This window comes from Hypomesus nipponensis, chromosome 21 (assembly GCF_054491055.1).
Source record: "Hypomesus nipponensis isolate SF chromosome 21, ASM5449105v1, whole genome shotgun sequence".
Taxonomy (NCBI): Eukaryota; Metazoa; Chordata; class Actinopteri; order Osmeriformes; family Osmeridae; genus Hypomesus; species Hypomesus nipponensis.
The window spans coordinates 2,780,745-2,800,000 of record NC_140381.1 but is presented as its reverse complement, the minus strand read 5'-3'; the positions used below and the strand labels follow the sequence as shown (position 1 = coordinate 2,800,000).

At 52.1% G+C, this 19,256-nt stretch overlaps 1 protein-coding gene across 1 annotated transcript; it reads left to right on the top strand.

Moving 5' to 3' along the window:
• Positions 1-2,864: 2,864 nt before the first annotated feature.
• On the top strand, positions 2,865-17,468 carry lcor (ligand dependent nuclear receptor corepressor). The gene is made up of 7 exons (XM_084685924.1): positions 2,865-2,877; positions 3,073-3,138; positions 4,970-5,049; positions 7,590-7,710; positions 8,663-9,214; positions 10,891-10,984; positions 14,545-17,468. Exons 1-7 carry the CDS (start codon positions 2,865-2,867, stop codon positions 15,686-15,688), a joined length of 2,070 nt encoding a protein of 689 aa, XP_084542050.1. The 3' UTR covers positions 15,689-17,468.
• The last annotated feature ends 1,788 nt before the right edge of the window (positions 17,469-19,256 follow it).

Below are 19,256 nucleotides of genomic sequence, written 5' to 3'. Positions count from 1 at the left end.
GTGTTCTCTATATTTCAGGAAGTCCCTGCTTTAGGTTAGGGCTTTAGGTTAGGGCACTGTGACATGGGGCACTGTGACTCTCATAAAAGTTCACAGTGACATGACGTGTGACACACACACACTTTCTTGCACGTGCACACTCACACACACACACACACACATGTTATTAAATAGCTTATCTTTTTAGGACATACAAATGTTATTAATCATTTAACAGGGAAATATCTGCCCCTACCCTTCCCCCCTCCCCTCCTGACCTGCCCCCCCCCCCCCCCCCCCCCCGGTCTTCTTGGAGGGCATATCGATCTGATCCAAGCCTTTTGTAGCACCATGTGATGGTGAATTATTCATGCACACATAGCAGAGTTATCTATAGAGACACCCTATGATCACATGAGTGCCAAACCTTCCTCACTGATGCCCTCAAACCTCCTCCTCCTTCACTCTCCTCCTCTCCTCCTCCTCCTCCTTCACTCTCCTCCTCTCCTCCTCCTCCTCCTTCACTCTCCTCCTCTCCTCCTCCTCCTCCTTCACTCTCCTCCTCTCCTCCTCCTCCTCCTTCACTCTCCTCCTCTCCTCCTCCTCCTCCTTCACTCTCCTCCTCTCCTCCTCCTCCTCCTCCTCCTTCACTCTCCTCCTCTCCTCCTCCTCCTCCTTCACTCTCCTCCTCTCCTCCTCCTCCTCCTTCACTCTCCTCCTCTCCTCCTCCTCCTCCTTCACTCTCCTCTCCTCTCGCTCTCTTTCTTCCTGATCTCCAGTGGTTGGTTGTTGTTAGGACATTTCTAGGCGGCGAGAGGATGTTTGCTTGCAGCTCACATGTTGACATGATGTGAGAGATTCTTCCAGAATAGAAAGAGAGAGAGAGAGCGTTCTCTGTTCTTTCATGAAGTCTTATTTTGTTTCCCACGAGAGAGCAAGACGTTTCTTCCCAAAATGCACCTTGGGGCCATGTCCCTGCAGATGCGGGGCCCGTAAGAGAGTCATGTTGAGATGACCTGCAGTCTGACGTCGGCCCAGTTGACACGCAACCCTACAGGCTGGTCTCGTCTCTGTTGGCTTGACGACAACGGTCTTGTGATGTCCTTTCTCCATGCCTGTGTGTGTGTGTGTGTGTGTGACAGCGGTATGTTCAGCGATCACAGACTCTGACACACACGTGACATAAAAACAAGTGCGGACACACGTACACACACACACACTTTGCGTGTAGATTTCACAAAATGCCGTAAAACTCCCCCCCTACAGAGCAGGAAGTGTTTAGGTGTTTGGGGAGAGCTGACCTTGCAGCCTACATCTCTGGCCTCCTTTCCAACTCTTGCCTGTAGGCCTGGAGAATTGCATCCAAGGAGATCCAATACCTCTTTCGTCCAATAAGAGAGCAGATTTCCGGAGGCATTTCTTTTTTTCCTGCTCCCCCCCCCCCCATCCCCCCCCCCCATCCCCCCCCCATCCCCCCCCCCCCCTCCGTCTTTTTATTCATCGTTTCCTGGTGAATTTTGCGGCTTAACGCCCCTTTAAACATCAGGTTGTGGCTTTCCACCACTCTACTATGCAGCGCTGATGCCACACACCTCGAGGACCGTCACGGCTCTGCAGTCTGGGGACATTTTCCTCACTTCTTTGACATTTCTGGTGGGGGAGGAGAGGAGGAGGAGGGGGGAGGTGTGGGGGAGATGTGAGGGAGATGTTGGGGAGGTGTGGGGGAGGTGTGGGGTGGTGTGGGGGAGGTGTGGGGGAGGTGTGAGGATGTGTGGGGAGGTGTGGGGGAGGTGTGGGGTGGTGTGGGGGAGGTGTGGGGGAGGTGTGGGGTGGTGTGGGGGAGGTGTGGGGGAGGTGTTGGGGAGGTGTGGGGGAGGTGTGGGGTGGTGTGGGGGAGGTGTGGGGGAGGTGTGGGGGAGGTGTTGGGGAGGTGTGGGGGAGGTGTGGGGGAGGTGTGGGGTGGTGTGGGGGAGGTGTGGGGGAGGTGTGAGGATGTGTGGGGAGGTGTGGGGGAGGTGTGGGGTGGTGTGGGGGAGGTGTGGGGGAGGTGTGGGGGAGGTGTGGGGTGGTGTGGGGGAGGTGTGGGGGAGGTGTTGGGGAGGTGTGGGGGAGGTGTGGGGGAGGTGTTGGGGAGGTGTGGGGGAGGTGTGGGGTGGTGTGGGGGAGGTGTGGGGGAGGTGTTGGGGAGGTGTGGGGGAGGTGTTGGGGAGGTGTGGGGGAGGTGTGGGGTGGTGTGGGGGAGGTGTGGGGGAGGTGTTGGGGAGGTGTGGGGGAGGTGTTGGGGAGGTGTGGGGGAGGTGTTGGGGAGGTGTGGGGGAGGTGTGGGGTGGTGTGGGGGAGGTGTGGGGGAGGTGTTGGGGAGGTGTGGGGGAGGTGTTGGGGAGGTGTGGGGGAGGTGTGGGGTGGTGTGGGGGAGATGTGGGGGAGGTGTGGGGGAGGTGTGAGGAGGTGTGGGGGAGGTGTGGGGGAGGTGTGGGGGAGGTGTGAGGATGTGTGGGGTGGTGTGGGGGAGGTGTGGGGGAGGTGTGGGGGAGGTGTTGGGAGGTGTGGGTGAGGTGTGGGGGAGGTGTGGGGGAGGTGTGGGGAGGTGTGGGGGAGGTGTGGGGGAGGTGTGGGGTGGGTAATGTAGAGAAAATTGCAATATGTATTTATGTTTCCCTGGGCAGTTGCCAGGCAACTGCATACTCAAATATTGACAGTTAATAAAATCCGGAGTGACATCAGCTCTATGGGCTGTATTAGGTAAGGGTCTTTAACTGAAGGAAAGGGATTTAAAGCTGTGTGTGTCTGTCTGTGTGTGTGTGTGTGTCTGTCTGTCTGTCTGTGTGTGTGTGTGTGTGCGCATGTAGTTTCACCTGCATGCTTCTCTTAGTGCTACATGTAACATGTCTGCTTGCAGTGGATTTCCTGCCTCTTCCTCCACTTCCTTCTCCTGTCTCCAGAACCACATAAATTCTGGTCTTCTCCTCCTCTCCTCCTCTCCTCCTCTCCTCCTCTCCTCCTCCTCTCCTGTCCTCTCCTCTCCTCCTCCTCTCCTCCTCTCCTCTCCTCCTCTCCTCAGTATACTGACATTGTTCCCTGTCTTCTCCCTAGGCTTTGAGAGCATCATAGAAGGCCTGTTGGGTCCAGGGCTGGTTCAGGACATCACTCTGTTCCAAGGTACGGCTCTTCTTCCTCCTCCTCTGTCTGTTTATCTGGATCTCTATCTTACACACACATCAACAAACTAAAGATAGTTTCTCACACACACACACACACCCACACACAGCGGTGGTGTGACTGAGGCGGCGAGGGTGGGGGGTCATTGGAGCAGCAGGAGAGGCTGTAATTGGCTCATTCCCCGGGTCACTGGAACTGTCAGAACCATGGGGAACTCTGCCTCCTCACCTTCGACCTTTACAAGTCCTGTTCTGATAGACAGGCTTCAGAGAGATGAGAAGAGGCATGTTGGGGGGCGAGAGAGATAGAGTTTGAGAGAGGGCAGAGAGAGAGAGAGAGAGAGAAAGAGAGAGAGAGAGAGAGAGTTTGAGAGAGGGCAGAAAGAGAGAGAGAGAGAGAGAGAGATAGAGTTTGAGAGAGGGCAGAAAGAGAGAGAGAGAGAGAGAGAGAGATAGAGTTTGAGAGAGGGCAGAAGAGAGAGAGAGAGAGAGAGAGAGAGAGAGAGAGAGAGAGAGAGAGAGAGAGAGAGAAAGAGAGAGAGGGGGGGGGGTGGGGAGGAGAACTCACTGTGATGTTTACATTTACAGTCATTTAGCAGACGCTCTTATCCAGAGTGACTTACAATAAGTACAGGGACATTCTCCCTGAGGCAAGTAGGGTGAATTTGAATGTTTCAGAATGTATGTGTCTACTTTTCGTTCTCTTTTATCTCTCTCTCTCTTTCTCTCTCTTGCTCCCTCCTCCCCTCTCTCTCTGTAGTTCATAACCTATGTGTAGTTCAGTACCTATGTGTAGTTCAGTACCTATGTGGGTTGAACAGACTTTTACCTAAAAATAAGTAAAATGTCATGGCAACTGACTTTATCCTTCGTTCTCCTACATGTTTACAAAGTATATCTGTCTCTGATTCTAGTATACTCCCTCCCTCTAGTATACTCCCTCCTTCCCCTTCTCTTCTATTTCCTCCCTCATTATGTAAAGCAAACTGTTTTCCATGAAGCCCTTTCGTCTTAAAGGTGACTCTCTCTCTCTCTCTCTTTCTCTCTCTCTCTCTCTCTCTCTCTCTCTCTCTCTCTCTCTCTCTCTCTCTCTCTCTCTCTCTCTCTCTCTCTCTCTCTATCTCTTTTCTCTTCTCCCCTCCCTCCCTCCCTCTCTCTTTCTCTCTGCCTGCATCTTGTCAGGGACTGTTGTGGGGTTAATGAGTACATGCATAGCACAGCGTCACACGCTTGTGCTACACCAGGCTAACGCACAGCAGTCACGTACTGCCATAACCCCTCCATTTCCCACCAGACCCACACCACATGCTAACTCAACACGCAATTAAGCACACAGATAACTGTGGAAACTCCAGAAAGAAAAACTGTTGCAGTGGCTAAAATGGTGTGTGTGTCTGTGTGTCTCCCCACTTACCCCCACCCTTCCACCTTCATCCACACACACGAAATTATGTTGTCAAGCTGTTTGGAGGTGTCATCTTGTCTTTCGAAGATTTTTTTCTCTCAACAGCCGGCTCATCAAACCCTCCAGAAGGCTTTCTCCTGTCTGACTAGATCATACTTTGTTTACATCAACGTTTATGAAGTCACAATGTTTGGATTATTCTCTTGTTTCCGGTTCTGTTAACCGCAGTTATTTTTGATTTTAAATTGAGTTCAATTTGTATTCATTTAGCTTTTATCCAAGGCAACTTCCAGGGAGGATTTGCACCTGTGCTCCTTTGGTCTGGTGTCTACTCCACTGAGCTGCTTTGACTGTATTTGGGGAGTCAGGGAGCGCGGGCTGTGGTTACCCAGAATCCCTCTGACGTGTTGTGTCGTGTCTGCTGCAGACTGCCAGCCCGAGGAGGTCTCTGATTGGTCGTTGGATGAAAACTGTCTATTCTGCTGCTTAAGACGAGAGAAAGTGAAGGTAATGGCTTTGTGTGTTTATTTGTGCATTTATTTGTGTGTGTATTTGAGTGTACGTTTGTGTGCAAGCTCACAAGTGTGTATTTGAGTATGTGTGTGTATGTGTGTGTGTGCAAGCGCACGTATGTGTATTGGAGTGTGTGTAATCTTGTTTAGGTTGCTCTATTAGTTGTCTCACTTGTTTATCTCTCTCTCTCCCCGCTCTCTTTGTCCCCTCTCTCTCTCTCTCTCTCTCTCTCTCTCTCTCTCTCTCTCTCTCTCTCTCTCTCTCTCTCTCTCTCCCCTCTCTCTCTCCCCCTCTCTCTCTCTCTCTCTCTCTCTCTCTCTCTCTCTCTCTCTCTCTGTCTCTCTCTGTCTCTCTCTGTCTCTCTCCCCTCTTTCTCTCTCTCCCCCCCCCCCCCCTCATTGCTTCTGTCATGATCTTGAACCTAATCTCAACCCGAACACTTGATAATGATTTGGTGTGCAGGGAGAGGAGGGGAGGTGAAAGGGAGGAAGGAGGGAGGGAGGGAGGGTGGGCAAGATAGGAGGAAGGAGGTAGGAGGGGGAAGGGAAGGAGGGTCAAGGAGTTCAGAATAATAACAAGACCAGTTCACATTCCTTTATACACGGAGTGAAAGCAGCTTATGAGATAATTGACAGACTCTACTGCTCTCCCTTTTTCCTGCTGAACCTCTCACTTTCTCTCCCTCTATCTCTTGTATATACCTAATAGACGATGGGAACACGCTGAGCGTGTTAGCATTAGCCTAGCTCGTGTTAGCATTAGCCTAGCTCGTGTTAGCATTAGCCCAGCAAACAAAAGCTAATGCACGTCTGTCACACACCGCCTCACGAGATGCTGCCTCAGCCCTGCCCTGCTCTGCCTCAGCCCTGCCTCAGCCCTGCCTCAGCCCTGCCCTGCCCTGCCTCAGCCCTGCCTCAGCCCTGCCTCAGCCCTGCCCTGCCCTGCCCTGCCCTGCCCTGCCCTGCCCTGCCCTGCCCTGCCCTGCCTCAGCCCTGCCCTGCCCTGCCCTGCCCTGCCCTGCCCTGCCCTGCCCTGCCCTGCCCTGCCTCTGCCCTGCCCTGCCCTGCCTCTGCCCTGCCCTGCCCTGCCCTGCCCTGCCCTGCCCTGCCCTGCCCTACCTCAGCCCTGTCCTGCCCTGCCCTGCCCTGCCTCAGCCCTGCCTCAGCCCTGTCCTGCCCTGCCCTGCCTCAGCCCTGCCTTGCCCTGCCCTACCTCAGCCCTGCCCTGCCTCAGCCCTGCCCTGCCCTGCCCTGCCTCAGCCCTGCCTCAGCCCTGCCCTGCCCTACCTCAGCCCTGCCCTGCCTCAGCCCTGCCCTGCCCTGCCTCAGCCCTGCCTCCTGCCCTGCCCTGCCCTGCCTGCCTCTCCCTCCAAACCACGCGGGCTCTGGTAAATGATCATACACCCCTCTCTGCCATCCAAAATGGCCACCCCGAGTCCATAACGTCCAGGCTCCGCCCCCTATGCCTCTTCTTGAACTGACGGGTCCCCAGAGCGTTGTCAGGGGCGACAGCGTCTTCCGTGCTGTCTTTGTTTGAATGTGGGACGCAGGAGACAGGGATGGGGGGATGGAGGGATGTAGGACAGAGGGATGGGGGGATGGGGGGATGGAGGGATGCAGGACAGAGGGATGGGGGGATGGGGGGGTGGAGGGATGTAAGACAGAGGGATGGGGGGATGTAGGACAGGGGGATGGAGGACAGAGGGATGGGGGGATGTAGGACAGGGGGATGGAGGACAGAGGGATGGGGGGATGGAGGGATGTAGGACAGAGGGATGGGGGAATGGAGGAGTGTGTGGGTGGTCTCACTAAGACAGGCGACCAAAACGTTGCCAAGCAAAGATTATTTGTCAACTTGACCTTCTAAATCTCCAAGGTCACCATCTGTGCCCAAAATTATTTTCACCCTCCCCCATTTCTCTCTCTCCCTCTCCCCCTTTCTTCTCCCCCTTGTCTCAGACCACCACTACAGATTTTGCACATTTAATTGTTGTGAAATGCCAGGGACCCACTGAGCAAGGAAACAATTGATTCATTGATCTGGATCTCTACAATTACCAACAGAGGGAGAGAGAGAGAGGTGGGGGAGAGAGAGGGAGAGAGAGAGGGGTGGGGGGGAGAGAGAGGGAGGGAGAGAGAGAGACGGAGATGGACAGAGAGAGAGAGGGAGAGAGAGAGGTGGGGGAGAGAGAGAGGGAGAGAGAGAGGGGTGGGGGGGAGAGAGAGGGAGGGAGAGAGACGGAGATGGACCGAGAGAGGGAGGGAGAGAGAGAGACGGAGATGGACAGAGAGAGAGAGGGAGAGAGAGAGAGGGAGATGGACAGAGAGAGAGGGAGAGGTGGGGGAGAGAGAGAGAGAGAGAGAGAGAGAGAGAGAGAGAGAGAGAGAGAGAGAGAGAGAGAGAGAATGCTCACTTGAATGTGAGCAAAGGTTTTTAGTTCTATGACTTGCTCTAAAATCTCTTGCTGGCTGTTTTGTCTGACTGGTGTGTGTGTGTGTGTATGTGTGTGTGTGTGTGTGTGTGTGTGTGGTCAGGACCAGAGCGAGAGCAGCAGTGAGGCGCTCTGGGTGCAGGAGAACAAACCGGACCAGGCCAGGATTCACCGTCTGGAGAGACAGGCTCAAGACTTCCTCAATGCTGTGTTCCATAGAAAGGGTAAGACACACATACACACACACGTTTTTTTTATTCTAGTGGGGCCTAACCAGTCACTTGATGCTCCATGCACACATTAGGCCCCACCCCTCAGCTTTAGGAATACTTTAGCTCCGCCCCCTGGCCCCGCCCCTCAGGCCACACCAGGAAATGTTTGTCCCAGACGTTTGTCTGCCAGAACGCTTAGGCTTGTTTGAGGGCTGTATGTGTGTGTGTGTGTGTGTGTGTGTGTGTGTGTGTGTGTGTTTGTGTGTGTGTGTGTGTGTGTGTGTTTGGGGAGCTGATGACAGTAGAGTAAAGGGTCTTAGTGTGCGAGAGAGACAGAAGGTGTGTGTAAATGTGTGTGGGCAGGGGGCAGGGAGGTCACGCCAAACGCTTTGGACGATGTCACATCCTGTAAACATAACATCCATTAACAGTAGTCATTGGGATTTAAAGTGTGTGTGTGTGCCTTTACATTTGTATATGTGTGTGTGTGTGTATGTGTGTAAATTGATTTGGATTATTTTTGGTGCAGTCGAGGATTAGGATAATGTATTGTTTCAGGGATAGAAAGGGACAGATTGATATCTCAGACCAACATGTTTTGGATTCTTTTACAGGAAATCACTGAGTTACTGTAAACACTGTGTGCTGTTTCCTTTGCCCCCACCCACCTTCATCTCCCCCTGCCCCCCTTCTCTCCCGCTCCCCCCTCCCCCTCCCCCTCCCCCCTTCCCCCTCCCCCCTCCCCCCTCCCTCCCCCCTCCCTCCCCCCCCCTTCCCCCTCCCTCCCCCCCTCCCTCCCCCCCCCTTCCCCCTCCCTCCCCCCTCCCCCTCCCCCCCCCCTCCCTCCCCCCCCCCCCCCCTCCCCCCTCCCCCCTCCCCCCTCCCCCCTCCCCCCTCCCTCCCCCCCTCCCTCCCCCCCTCCCCCCTCCCCCCTCCCACCCCCCCCCCCTCCCCCCCCCCCCAGACCTCCCCAGCTTCTCCGACCCTCACATACCTCCAGTGGCTCGTGAGATCATGCAGCGAATGATCCGCCAGTTCGCTGCTGAATATACCTCAAAAACAAGCTTAACTCAGGACAACGCCCTCAAGCGTTACCCCCCGCCCCCCCCAGACCCCCCGGGGGCCCCGGGCCCCCAGCCCAACGGAATCAAGGACCAAAGCCTGTCGACGGCCGCATCGCTCACCCCGGCCCCCGCCGACCCCCCCTCCACCGCCCCGGGACCGGGGTTAAGCCCCTCCCACGCCGCGCCCGCCACCGGGAACGGAGCCGGCGAGACGGTGAGCGGGGCCTCCTGTCAGAACCCCGCCTCCTGTCAGAACCCCGCCTCCTGTCAGAACCCCGCCTCCTGTCAGAAACCCGCCTCCTTTCAGAACCCCGCCTCCTGTCAGAACCCCGCCTCCTCTCAGAACCCCGCCTCCTCTCAGAACCCCGTCCTCAGCAGGCTGCTCATGGCCGACCAGGACGCCCCCCTGGACCTCACCGTGAGGAGAGCGGACGACGAGCCGCGACAGCAGGGTGAGGCTCTCACGCACACACACACATGTACACACACACACAGACAGTCATGCACACACACACACAAACACACACATGTACACACACACACACACACTGATGCACACGCACTCACACACACACTGATGCACACATTGCTCATCCTCAGCGTCTGTGAATCTCCTTAAACAACAGAGAGCTCTCCCAAGCTTTCTAGAAAGCCAGGTCGACCTTTGGCCAGCAGAGTTTTGGTAGTGGGGATTATCCTGTTCTCATCCTAATATGATCACCAGCACATATGGCCTGGTTCTGCTTTCTACACTGCTCAAGTCCGGGGTCAGTTGAACCCCACCCCTCCTACACACACACACACACGTACACACACACGTACACACACACGTACACACACACGTACACACACACACACGTACACACACACGTACACACACACACACACACACACACGTACACACACACGTATACACACACGTACACACACGCGTACACACACACACGCACACACACACGTACACACACACGTACACACACGCGTACACACACACACACGCACACACACACGTACACACACACGTACACACACACGTACACACAGACGTACACACACACGTACACACACACGTTCACACACGTATACACAGACGTACACACACACGTACACACACACACACGTACACACACACGTACACACACACACATCCATTTTTTACACTTCCTTGGTCTTGACCTCAGCTGATTCCAAGCAGATAAGCAGCCAGCAGATTAGTGGGCTGGTGACAGAGCCTATGTTCACATGTGTTGGGGAGGGGGGGGAGGGAGGAGGGAGGGAGGAGGGAGGGGAGGAGGGGGGGGGGAGGAGGGAGGGAGGAGGGGGGGAGGAGGGAGGGGAGGAGGGGGGAGGAGGGGGGGAGGAGGGAGGGAGGAGGGGGGGAGGAGGGAGGGAGGAGGGAGGGAGGGAGGAGAGGGGGAGGAGGAAGGGAGGGAGGGAGGGGGGAGGAGGGGGGTAGGAGGGAGGAGGGGGGGGGGGAGGGAGGAGGGGGGAGGGAGGAGGGGGGAGGGGGGGGGGAGGGGGCGATTTTGGGGATTACTGAGTGAGGTGGGAGCGTTGGACACACACACCACAATCACACACACACACACACACACAGACACTGTACTCACTCTCTCACTCAGAGAGACACGCACACCACAAACACACACCACAAACACACACCTTTACACAACGACACACAGATTCCCACACTCAGAGACACACTGAGTATCTCAGACACATGCAGAAACACGTGTGTGTGAAATGATGATGCTGGTTAATATAAAGTTCAAGGAATAAGTAAAATAGCAGCTATTATTGCACGGTTGTGTGTGTTTGTTTACCAGGGGCGTAGCCACAGGTAGGCACAGGTAGGCACAGGTAGCCACAGGTAGCCACAGGTAGCCACAGGTAGCCACAGGTAGGCACAGGTAGGCACAGGCCTACCCAATGTGTTCTAAGGCCTACTCAAAAACAAAAGTATCTCCGAAAAATCATATTTTTCTTGGCCGACCCAAAAAGATTGTTCTGGCTATGCTCCTGGTGTTTACATGTATATATTTGAACATATATGTCATACACTCTCAGGATCATAAGCCCTAAGATATTGCATATGCTTGTTGGGGTGTGTGTGTGTGATTGTTCTCAGATGGAGTCCTGGATCTCTCCACCAAGAAGAGCCACTTCATGGCCAGCAGCCTCCTCAAGAACCCTCGCAGCTCCTCCTCACCCACAACCAAGGGGTGAGTGAACCCTGCCTGAGATACTAAGGAGGGGGTGAGGGGTGAGTGATGAGGGGTGAGTGATGAGGGGTGAGTGATGAGGGGTGAGGGGTGAGTGATGAGGGGTGAGTGATGAGGGGTGAGTGATGAGGGGTGAGGGGTGAGTGATGAGGGGTGAGTGATGAGGGGTGAGTAATGAGGGGTGAGTGATGAGAGGTGAGTGATGAGGGGTGAGGGGTGAGTGATGAGGGGTGAGGGGTGAGTGATGAGGGGTGAGTGATGAGGGGTGAGGGGTGAGGGGTGAGTGATGAGGGGTGAGGGGTGAGTGATGAGGGGTGAGTGATGAGGGGTGAGTGATGAGGGGTGAGTGATGAGGGGTGAGGGGTGAGTGATGAGGGGTGAGTGATGAGGGGTTAGGGGTGAGGGGTGAGGGGTGAGTGATGAGGGGTGAGTGATGAGGGGTGAGGGGTGAGGGGTGAGTGATGAGGGGTGAGGGGTGAGTGATGAGGGGTGAGTGATGAGGGGTGAGGGGTGAGTGATGAGTGATGAGGGGTGAGGGGTGAGGGGTGAGTGATGAGGGGTGAGTGATGAGTGATGAGGGGTGAGGGGTGAGTGATGAGGGGTGAGTGATGAGGGGTGAGGGGTGAGTGATGAGGGGTGAGTGATGAGGGGTGAGGGGTGAGTGATGAGGGGTGAGTGATGAGGGGTGAGGGGTGAGTGATGAGGGGTGAGTGATGAGGGGTGAGGGGTGAGTGATGAGGGGTGAGTGATGAGAGGTGAGTGATGAGGGGTGAGTGATGAGAGGTGAGTGATGAGGGGTGAGTGATGAGGGGTGAGTGATGAGGGGTGAGTGATGAGGGGTGAGGGATGAGTGATGAGGGGTGAGGGGTGAGTGATGAGGGGTGAGTGATGAGGGGTGAGTGATGAGGGGTGAGTGATGAGGGGTGAGGAATGTTCTTTGATCCCTCCATCCCTCCATTTTTTGTTATCGTCTTGGTTACCTCTGATCAATGTGTTCTCATCTAAGATTAATCTATAGATTGATCACAAGCAAAACATTATTCACGTGGAGTGCGGTGCGTGGGTGCGTTCCTTATTCAACACAACTCGAGAGTTCAACCATAGACCTCGACCAAGTGCGCGTGTGAGCGCGTGCATAAGCATGCATGTGTGTGTATATCTGTCTGTAAGCGTGCATGAGTGTGTGTGTGTGTGTGTGTGTGTGTACAGTATCCCCATCCGTCCTCATGTGTGTACACATACATTCTGAAGTCTTTTGTCTCCCTCTGCCCCTGTATTGACGTGGTCAGTGCAGCTGAGTGATATATTATTGATGGCTGCTATGCTTGGCTTCATGTTTGAGTGATTGAGCCGAAGACCCAGCTCAGGGCTGCGTCCACACGGACGCCTGGGCAGCCCAGACGGGGGGGGGGGGGGGGCAGCTTCAAGAGACCCCAGACGGGGGGGGGGGGGGGGGGGCAGCTTTAACAGACCCGGGGTCAAACATGGATTTGGAGAAGCTCAATACAGCGGTCCTGTTTCAGAAAGAAGGTGTTGTGGAAACTGGAAGTACGTTGACTCAGAGGTGATGGAGTCCATGGGTTTGAGGTTTCAAAGAGACAGTTTGGCTAAGAGTGAGGTTACTACGGCAATATGCTGATATAGCTGTGAAGCTAACCCGCTCGCTAGCAGGTTTTATTAAGCTGAGCTAACCATACCGGTTTAATATTTTTGTCACCTCACGTTCTTCTGCTGCTGCTATCGTATTGCTTCCTTCATAAATATTGGTTCATATTCTGAATAAGCAGTCGTTAATATTTCAAATTCCACTGGGGATGAATAGGCGGTCTATTTTTCCGCCTGTTAATATGATTAGTATTATCTGTGTTCCATTGATTAGGCATTTTTATATCCTTGCGCTTCACTTAATTAGAACGCTAACTAATTAGGTAACTGTGTAACTAGCTGTTATCACCTGGAAACTAAAGACTCTGGAGTTCTTCCCTTACTCTCGCCAGAGCGGTTCCTCGCCGCGCGGCCGTTGCCGCGGTAACGGCGCAGTTTGTTTGGCGAAGCTACCGCGAGGACGTGGTGGTTAAGGGGGTTTGGGGTGGAGCTACGCTGCTCACCCTGTGTTTAGGATGCATTACCAGCGTTCGCTGTGAAGGTCGGCGGCGCTTTCCTCGCCCCGATGGGCAGGCTTGGCGGTAATTAGGTTCTGCGGTGAGCGTTTGTTGTTGTTTTTAAATGTGTGTGTGTGTGTGAGGTGTGTGTGTGAAGGTAAGTGTGTCTGAGGAGGAGGTGCAGCAGAACACTCAAACTTAGTTGCTTTGACATTCAAGCAGTCCTCAGCAGACTCTGGCCCGCTGGACTCTGTCTCCACACGACGCTGTGTGGCTCTCAGTTTGACTCTTTAAGAAATACTTCCAACACTGTCACTGACACCAAAGCAACATTCCAAGTGTTCCTTTAACATCAGGAAAGTTAACATATGAGAGTATCTCATCTCATGAGAGTGGTGTCTGGGTAAACACTCCGTTTCTAGAAGGAAATACTTTAAGGTGTTCAATTAACACTCTGAAATTAGTATCTGTGTGTCTTTATTTTACCTGGTAGTTGACTTGTTACTGAAATATAAAGAGTAAGATAAATGCTGTATACTGTATTCATTTATCCTGCAGTGAAGTTAAACTGACACATCTTCAGTCACTTTCACAAGGAAAGGTGTTTGCAGTTACAGTATATCACAATTTCAGTGGTAGGCAACATGTAGTGATTACTTATGGACACAAAGCACTTTGTGTTTCCGTATATGAAAGACAGAGAATGTATCTGTGTGTTTGCATGTGTACGTGTGTGTAAGTATATGTGTGTGTGTATGTAAGCGTGTGTATGTGTGTGTGTGTGTGTGTGTTCTTACTCTGATTGTGTGTCTCCCAGTGGAAAGTCATTGTTGTGATTGTTGTGACTCTCTGTATGTCCTTGGTGTTTGTATTCCACCTTGTTTTCCTTCTCTGGTAGTTCAATTATTTATCAGTTTAGCAGACATACACATTGTGTGTGTGTGTCGGTGTGTGTTGGTGTGTGTCTGTGTGTGTGTGTGTCGGTATGTGTGTGTGTGTGTCGGTATGTGTGTGTGTGTGTCGGTGTGTGTGTTTTCTTTATCCTCTACTTACCCACCACACATGCTCAGTCTCACTGGCATTTCGATGCTATTCAAATATATCTGTCTTCCTCAAGGGCTAAAATACATTTATTTGAAATTCATTTGAATATGAATTAAGGAAGCTTTTGGCTATTGAGGCTAAATGCTAACGACACGCAGTTGGGGTAGAAAGAGGGAAAGAGAGACAGAGAGAGAGAGAGAGAGAGAGAGAGAGAGAGAGAGAGAGAGAGAGAGAGAGAGAGACAGAGAGAGAGAGAGAGGGAGAGAGAGGGAGAGAGAGATAGAGAGAGGGAAAGAAAGATAGAGAGAGGGAAAGAGAGAGAGAGAAAGAAAGAGAGGACAGGAATCGGCTTGTTTTCAAGCCAAATCTTTGTTTTCATAAAAATGTAACTGTCTTTTTCTACTGTCCTATCAGGCACTCTCTGAGAGTGGACCACACCTACCGGGACATGGAAGAGGAAGACGGTTTGCCGCCGAGAAGCTTGCAGGACGCCAGCCCCGTCTCCCTCAAGCCGCCATTGGCCCGTTCGCTGCTCATCAAGGAGGAGCTTCTAAACCAGAAGCACTGCCTCCAGGCCCAGCCCGCCGCCCTCTCATTGGCTAGTTTGGAATCGGGGGGATTGCTGAACCACGGCGGGTCCATGCGCCCCCTACTGGGCAGGGAGGGTTCCTCCCCTTGGGAGGGCAAAGCCCTCCATCTTGACCGCCTGCTGAAACTGAAGCAAGCTAGCGGGGCACTTAGCGGGGCACTTAGCGGGGCCCTTAGCGACCTCAAAGACCTGCCTCAGTTCCTGGACAACCACCACCACCATGGAGCCTTTTCCTCCAAGAGCCCTGGCTCGCTGCTCCACCACCACCGCCACAACCACCACCACCACCCCCACGCAGCCTCCGCCAAGGCCCACCACGGGGCTGCCGGCGCTGGGGAGGCCAAGAGGGATCTGGGCCACCATTCCCCGCCCGTGGACCTGAAGATCCCACAGGTGCGGGGCATGGACCTGTCCTGGGACTCCCACGCATCCGACCTGTACGGCTACGGCTCCATGGTGCTGGGAGGAGGGAGCGGGGGGGAGAGCGCTCTGAGCCGGAAGCTGAGAGCCATCCTGCCCAAGCATGGGCGCAGGGGCGTGGTGGGGGGGTTAGGGGGACTGCTGGACGGGACCGCCGACTACTGGAGCTCCGACATCGACCAGCAGACGTCCGGGCCTCCCTACCCGACCTCTGACCCCGAGGGAGACCCGGGGTCCAAGCAGCCGAGGAAGAAGAGGGGGCGGTACCGCCAGTACAACAGCGAGATCCTCGAGGAGGCCATCGCCGTGGTGATGGGCGGGAAGATGAGCGTGTCGAAGGCACAGAACATCTACGGGATCCCTCACAGCACCCTGGAGTACAAGGTGAAGGAACGCATGGGAACCCTGAAGAACCCTCCGAAGAAGAAGCTGAAGCTGATGATGAGGATGGAAGGCCAGGATTCCGCGGCGGAGTCGGAGAACACGCCCACGGCAACCCCGCGTGACGACGATCCTCCAATGGGCTCCGGCGAACTCCAGGACGAGTAAACACGACAACCACCAACAACAACAACAACAACAAAATTCTGAAGAAGAAAAAAATAGCTTTTTCTGAAAGTTTCCCAACTTTAGATTTTAAAGACAAACTTGGATATAAAACCCTGAGATTAGATTTCATGACTCGATGACTGACAGGGCTTTATTTGTGCCAATTTACTTTGCAGTATCTGGGTGAGCACAAACGCAGGGACATGAGGAGGAATTTAAAACAAACTGAAAGAGAGAGAGAGAAATGAGAAGCTAAAAATGTATAAAAAACCCTGAATCAGCAGTTTTTCTACGGTTGTCTGTTTGACGCTGTAGTCAGCATTTGTGAAGCTTTCATATTGAGCAGAGCTGAAACAAATGCATCAAAAGCCATGAGTTACTTGACAATTAACACAATTTTCTAAAGCATGCTAATCTACGCTACCCTTAACCCCCCTTGTTTTGGACTTGATAGACTGACCCATCATAGCTTCTAAATGCAGTGTGGCAAGTGGACAATACCAATTTTGGGAAATGGAGGGGGGTCAAAAACTTACCCTTTGAAACAAACTGATAAATTATGGTTCCTCTAATCTCTCCTCGATCTCACGAAGTAAAAATTGGTAAGTGAACTGTTTATATGTTTTAAACCCACTCTAAATCTAATCATGTCACGAAAAACTCTCAAAAAAAATCCCAAATCATCTCTACTAACGCCAGGAAGCCGCTCCCCGCTTTCAAACGCAAAACTGTCTTTCCCCTTTTGGATATCCTGCTATTCACTAAAGAGGATGAAAGCAACATTAACCCGTTCTTTATAAAGAAACAAAAAGACATGAAAGTCATTCAGGGATGCATGTTTGTGAGTTTCTACTTCTTTAAAATAACTGATTTCTTATTTTTTTGGGGGGGGATACTTTGGATCAAATTTTTCTTTCTTTTCTTCAGTTTTTGTTTTTCTTTGTTTTTAATTTTTTTTTTTTTGCTTTCTTTTGCACTACACTCTTGGTCTGGCGCTCCCCAGGTGACGGCAGACCCGATTACCTCGGCCTTGCTGCCCTAGCATCATGCACTTACTGTCTGCCTGCAGTCTGACCTCTGATCTCTGACCTCTGACCTCTGACCTCAGACAGAGCAAGCGGACGACACCCCCTGCACACACTCATCTGGGATCTGATGTGTCTTAATACCCTCTCACAGTCAAGGCTAGGACTGCACGGGGAATCTGATCCTGGGTCTGTTGTTTTAAGGGCACCTCCTGAACCTCCAGAGGTCTGTCTCCCATTACAGATCCGGATCCAAGATGGATCAACCACTGGGTTTCCCTCCAACCGATGACCTCAGGGCATTTTGTGCTCAACCGACTATTGGGATCTCATGTCCCATTGACTGAATGAAGAAATCCATTCGAAAAAAGAAAAACTGTCAGTGTAGCAAAGGTGGTCTGGAACCCTGCCTCAGAATCTTACCTGCCCCTACATTGGTCGCCCTCAAACTTTGAGGATGTCCTCTTGGTCTGATGGCTCGTGTATGTTGGTGGGTTTTACCCAAATACCCAGTTGGTCACACTACCCAGGAATCTTCTAGGCAAGGAAGACTCTTGCAGCTACAGTTGACGATTCTTTACCCTTGATAGGCTGGACTCACTTCAACCAATGGTTTTGCTTTTCAAAACAAAACTAAGCTAGGAAGTCTTTGTTCGGTGAGTTTGTTATTTCGTTAGGTGCCCTCACCCTCCAACATTGTTTGACCTCACAGAATCTAGTAGTGGAGGAAGCTTTTGGTGAATATGGGCTTTTATACTGGCAGTGGAATGGTATGTGGGGCGTGGGGGGGCTGGGTGAGGTGGGTGTGGGGGAGGGGGCAGGGGGTGCAATTTGATGGGTACTACTTGACGGCAGTGAGGGCTGGAAGGCAGATTATTTAACATATTATAAATTATTTTAACAATGATCATTTCAAAGCTTTTCTGGAATTTTCTCTTCATTTTTAACTCAGGGTACCTGAGACAGAAACTCTTGGTGAGATTTCAAGCAAGGGCCAGATCCTGTGGGACCTATAGCTGAAAGGCAGGACAGGCCCAATGACCTCTAACCTCTGACCCATCAACTCTGCTACCACCACGGGGGTGGGTCTTGAGAGGGGAAAGGTGCCACGACCAATCAACTGAGACGAATCATTAAAGACAAAAAAAATAAAGATAATACGTACATACACTGAAGCGGTGGGGTGTGGGGAAGTTTGGCGATAAACTTCTGAAAACAGCACTTTTAGAAAAACGATAGAGAGAAAGTGAACGATGTTCCGGGTTATGCATGTGGTGTAGCTTTTTTATGGATTACAAGGAGGGGGAGGGGGGTAAGGTGATTGAAGGAAGAGTTGACCTGAATGCCAAGGAGAAAAAAAGACAGCAACAGAGAGAGAAAGAAAGTCCGATTTACAACAGCAACAGAAAAGCTTTAGTGTGTGAACACTTAGAGGAAGCTGCAGCTTGGAACCCAAACATTGTTTTTCCTCTTTATCTCCTCAGCGTATAACGGTTGACAGCTTGATCATGTAGAGTTTTGTGAAGTTGTAATGTAGTTGTGGTTTTCCTGTGCACTCACTCTACCTTTTTCAGTATCAGGAGACGACAGTTGTCACATTCTGTCTGGAGGGAGAAGAATAGCCTTCCTTGGAAGAAAAAAAAATGCTCTCGTCTTTTTTTCATCTTTTTCTTTTAAAGACGAGACAAGAAAAAAAAAACGTTTAATTGTTTTTTTTTTAACAGGCTGCTTTTGCTCTTTGGTAAATGTTGCTCTTTGCTCCGTCACTGCCAGGTGCTCACCCAGTCTGTGAGAGGTTGTTTATACATAGGGAGTCAGGTGGCTGAGAGGGGAGAGCATCGGGCTAGTAAACTGAAGGTTGCCAGTTCGATTCCCGGCTGGTGCACATGTCGTTGAGTCCTTGGGCAAGGCACTTCACCCTACTTGCCTCGGGGGGGCTTTTCCCTGTACTTACTGTAGGTCACTCTGGATAAGAGCGTCTGCTAAAATGACTAAATGTACATATGAAAAAATATATTGTACTTTGAAACATCTGTCCATTCTTGCCGAATGAGAAATCCACTTCTTGAAATTGTACCGTGCATTATATTTATTTGTTTTCCGTATCCCCTTCCCCCATTCCCCATCTTTGTAAAATGGCATGCATGCGCTTTTTGTTTCGGCTGACTTTGGGGCTAGAAAATCCCTTTTGATTTAAATATTTAATATGACTCTTGGCCAAATCTGTGATTGGTGTGTTTTCATAATAATCATAATCTAATGCAGGAATCGTAGCAACCCTCAAATGGTGTACTATATTAGCCAATAGGGAGCAGACGACGATCTTTCTTTAAGCAGGCAGACGGTCATGGCTCCTGCATAAAATGCAGCCAACACTTGCACAATGCGGAGCATTTGAAGTGTCTAATTTGTTCCTGGCCACGTAGAGTAAAGCAAACGCTCCTTCGAGATAGCTAAGTCCTTCTTGGGCAGAGATTCACAATCACTGACTTTGAATACTATTTGACAACACACACACACACAAAAACACTTTCTAAAGTATA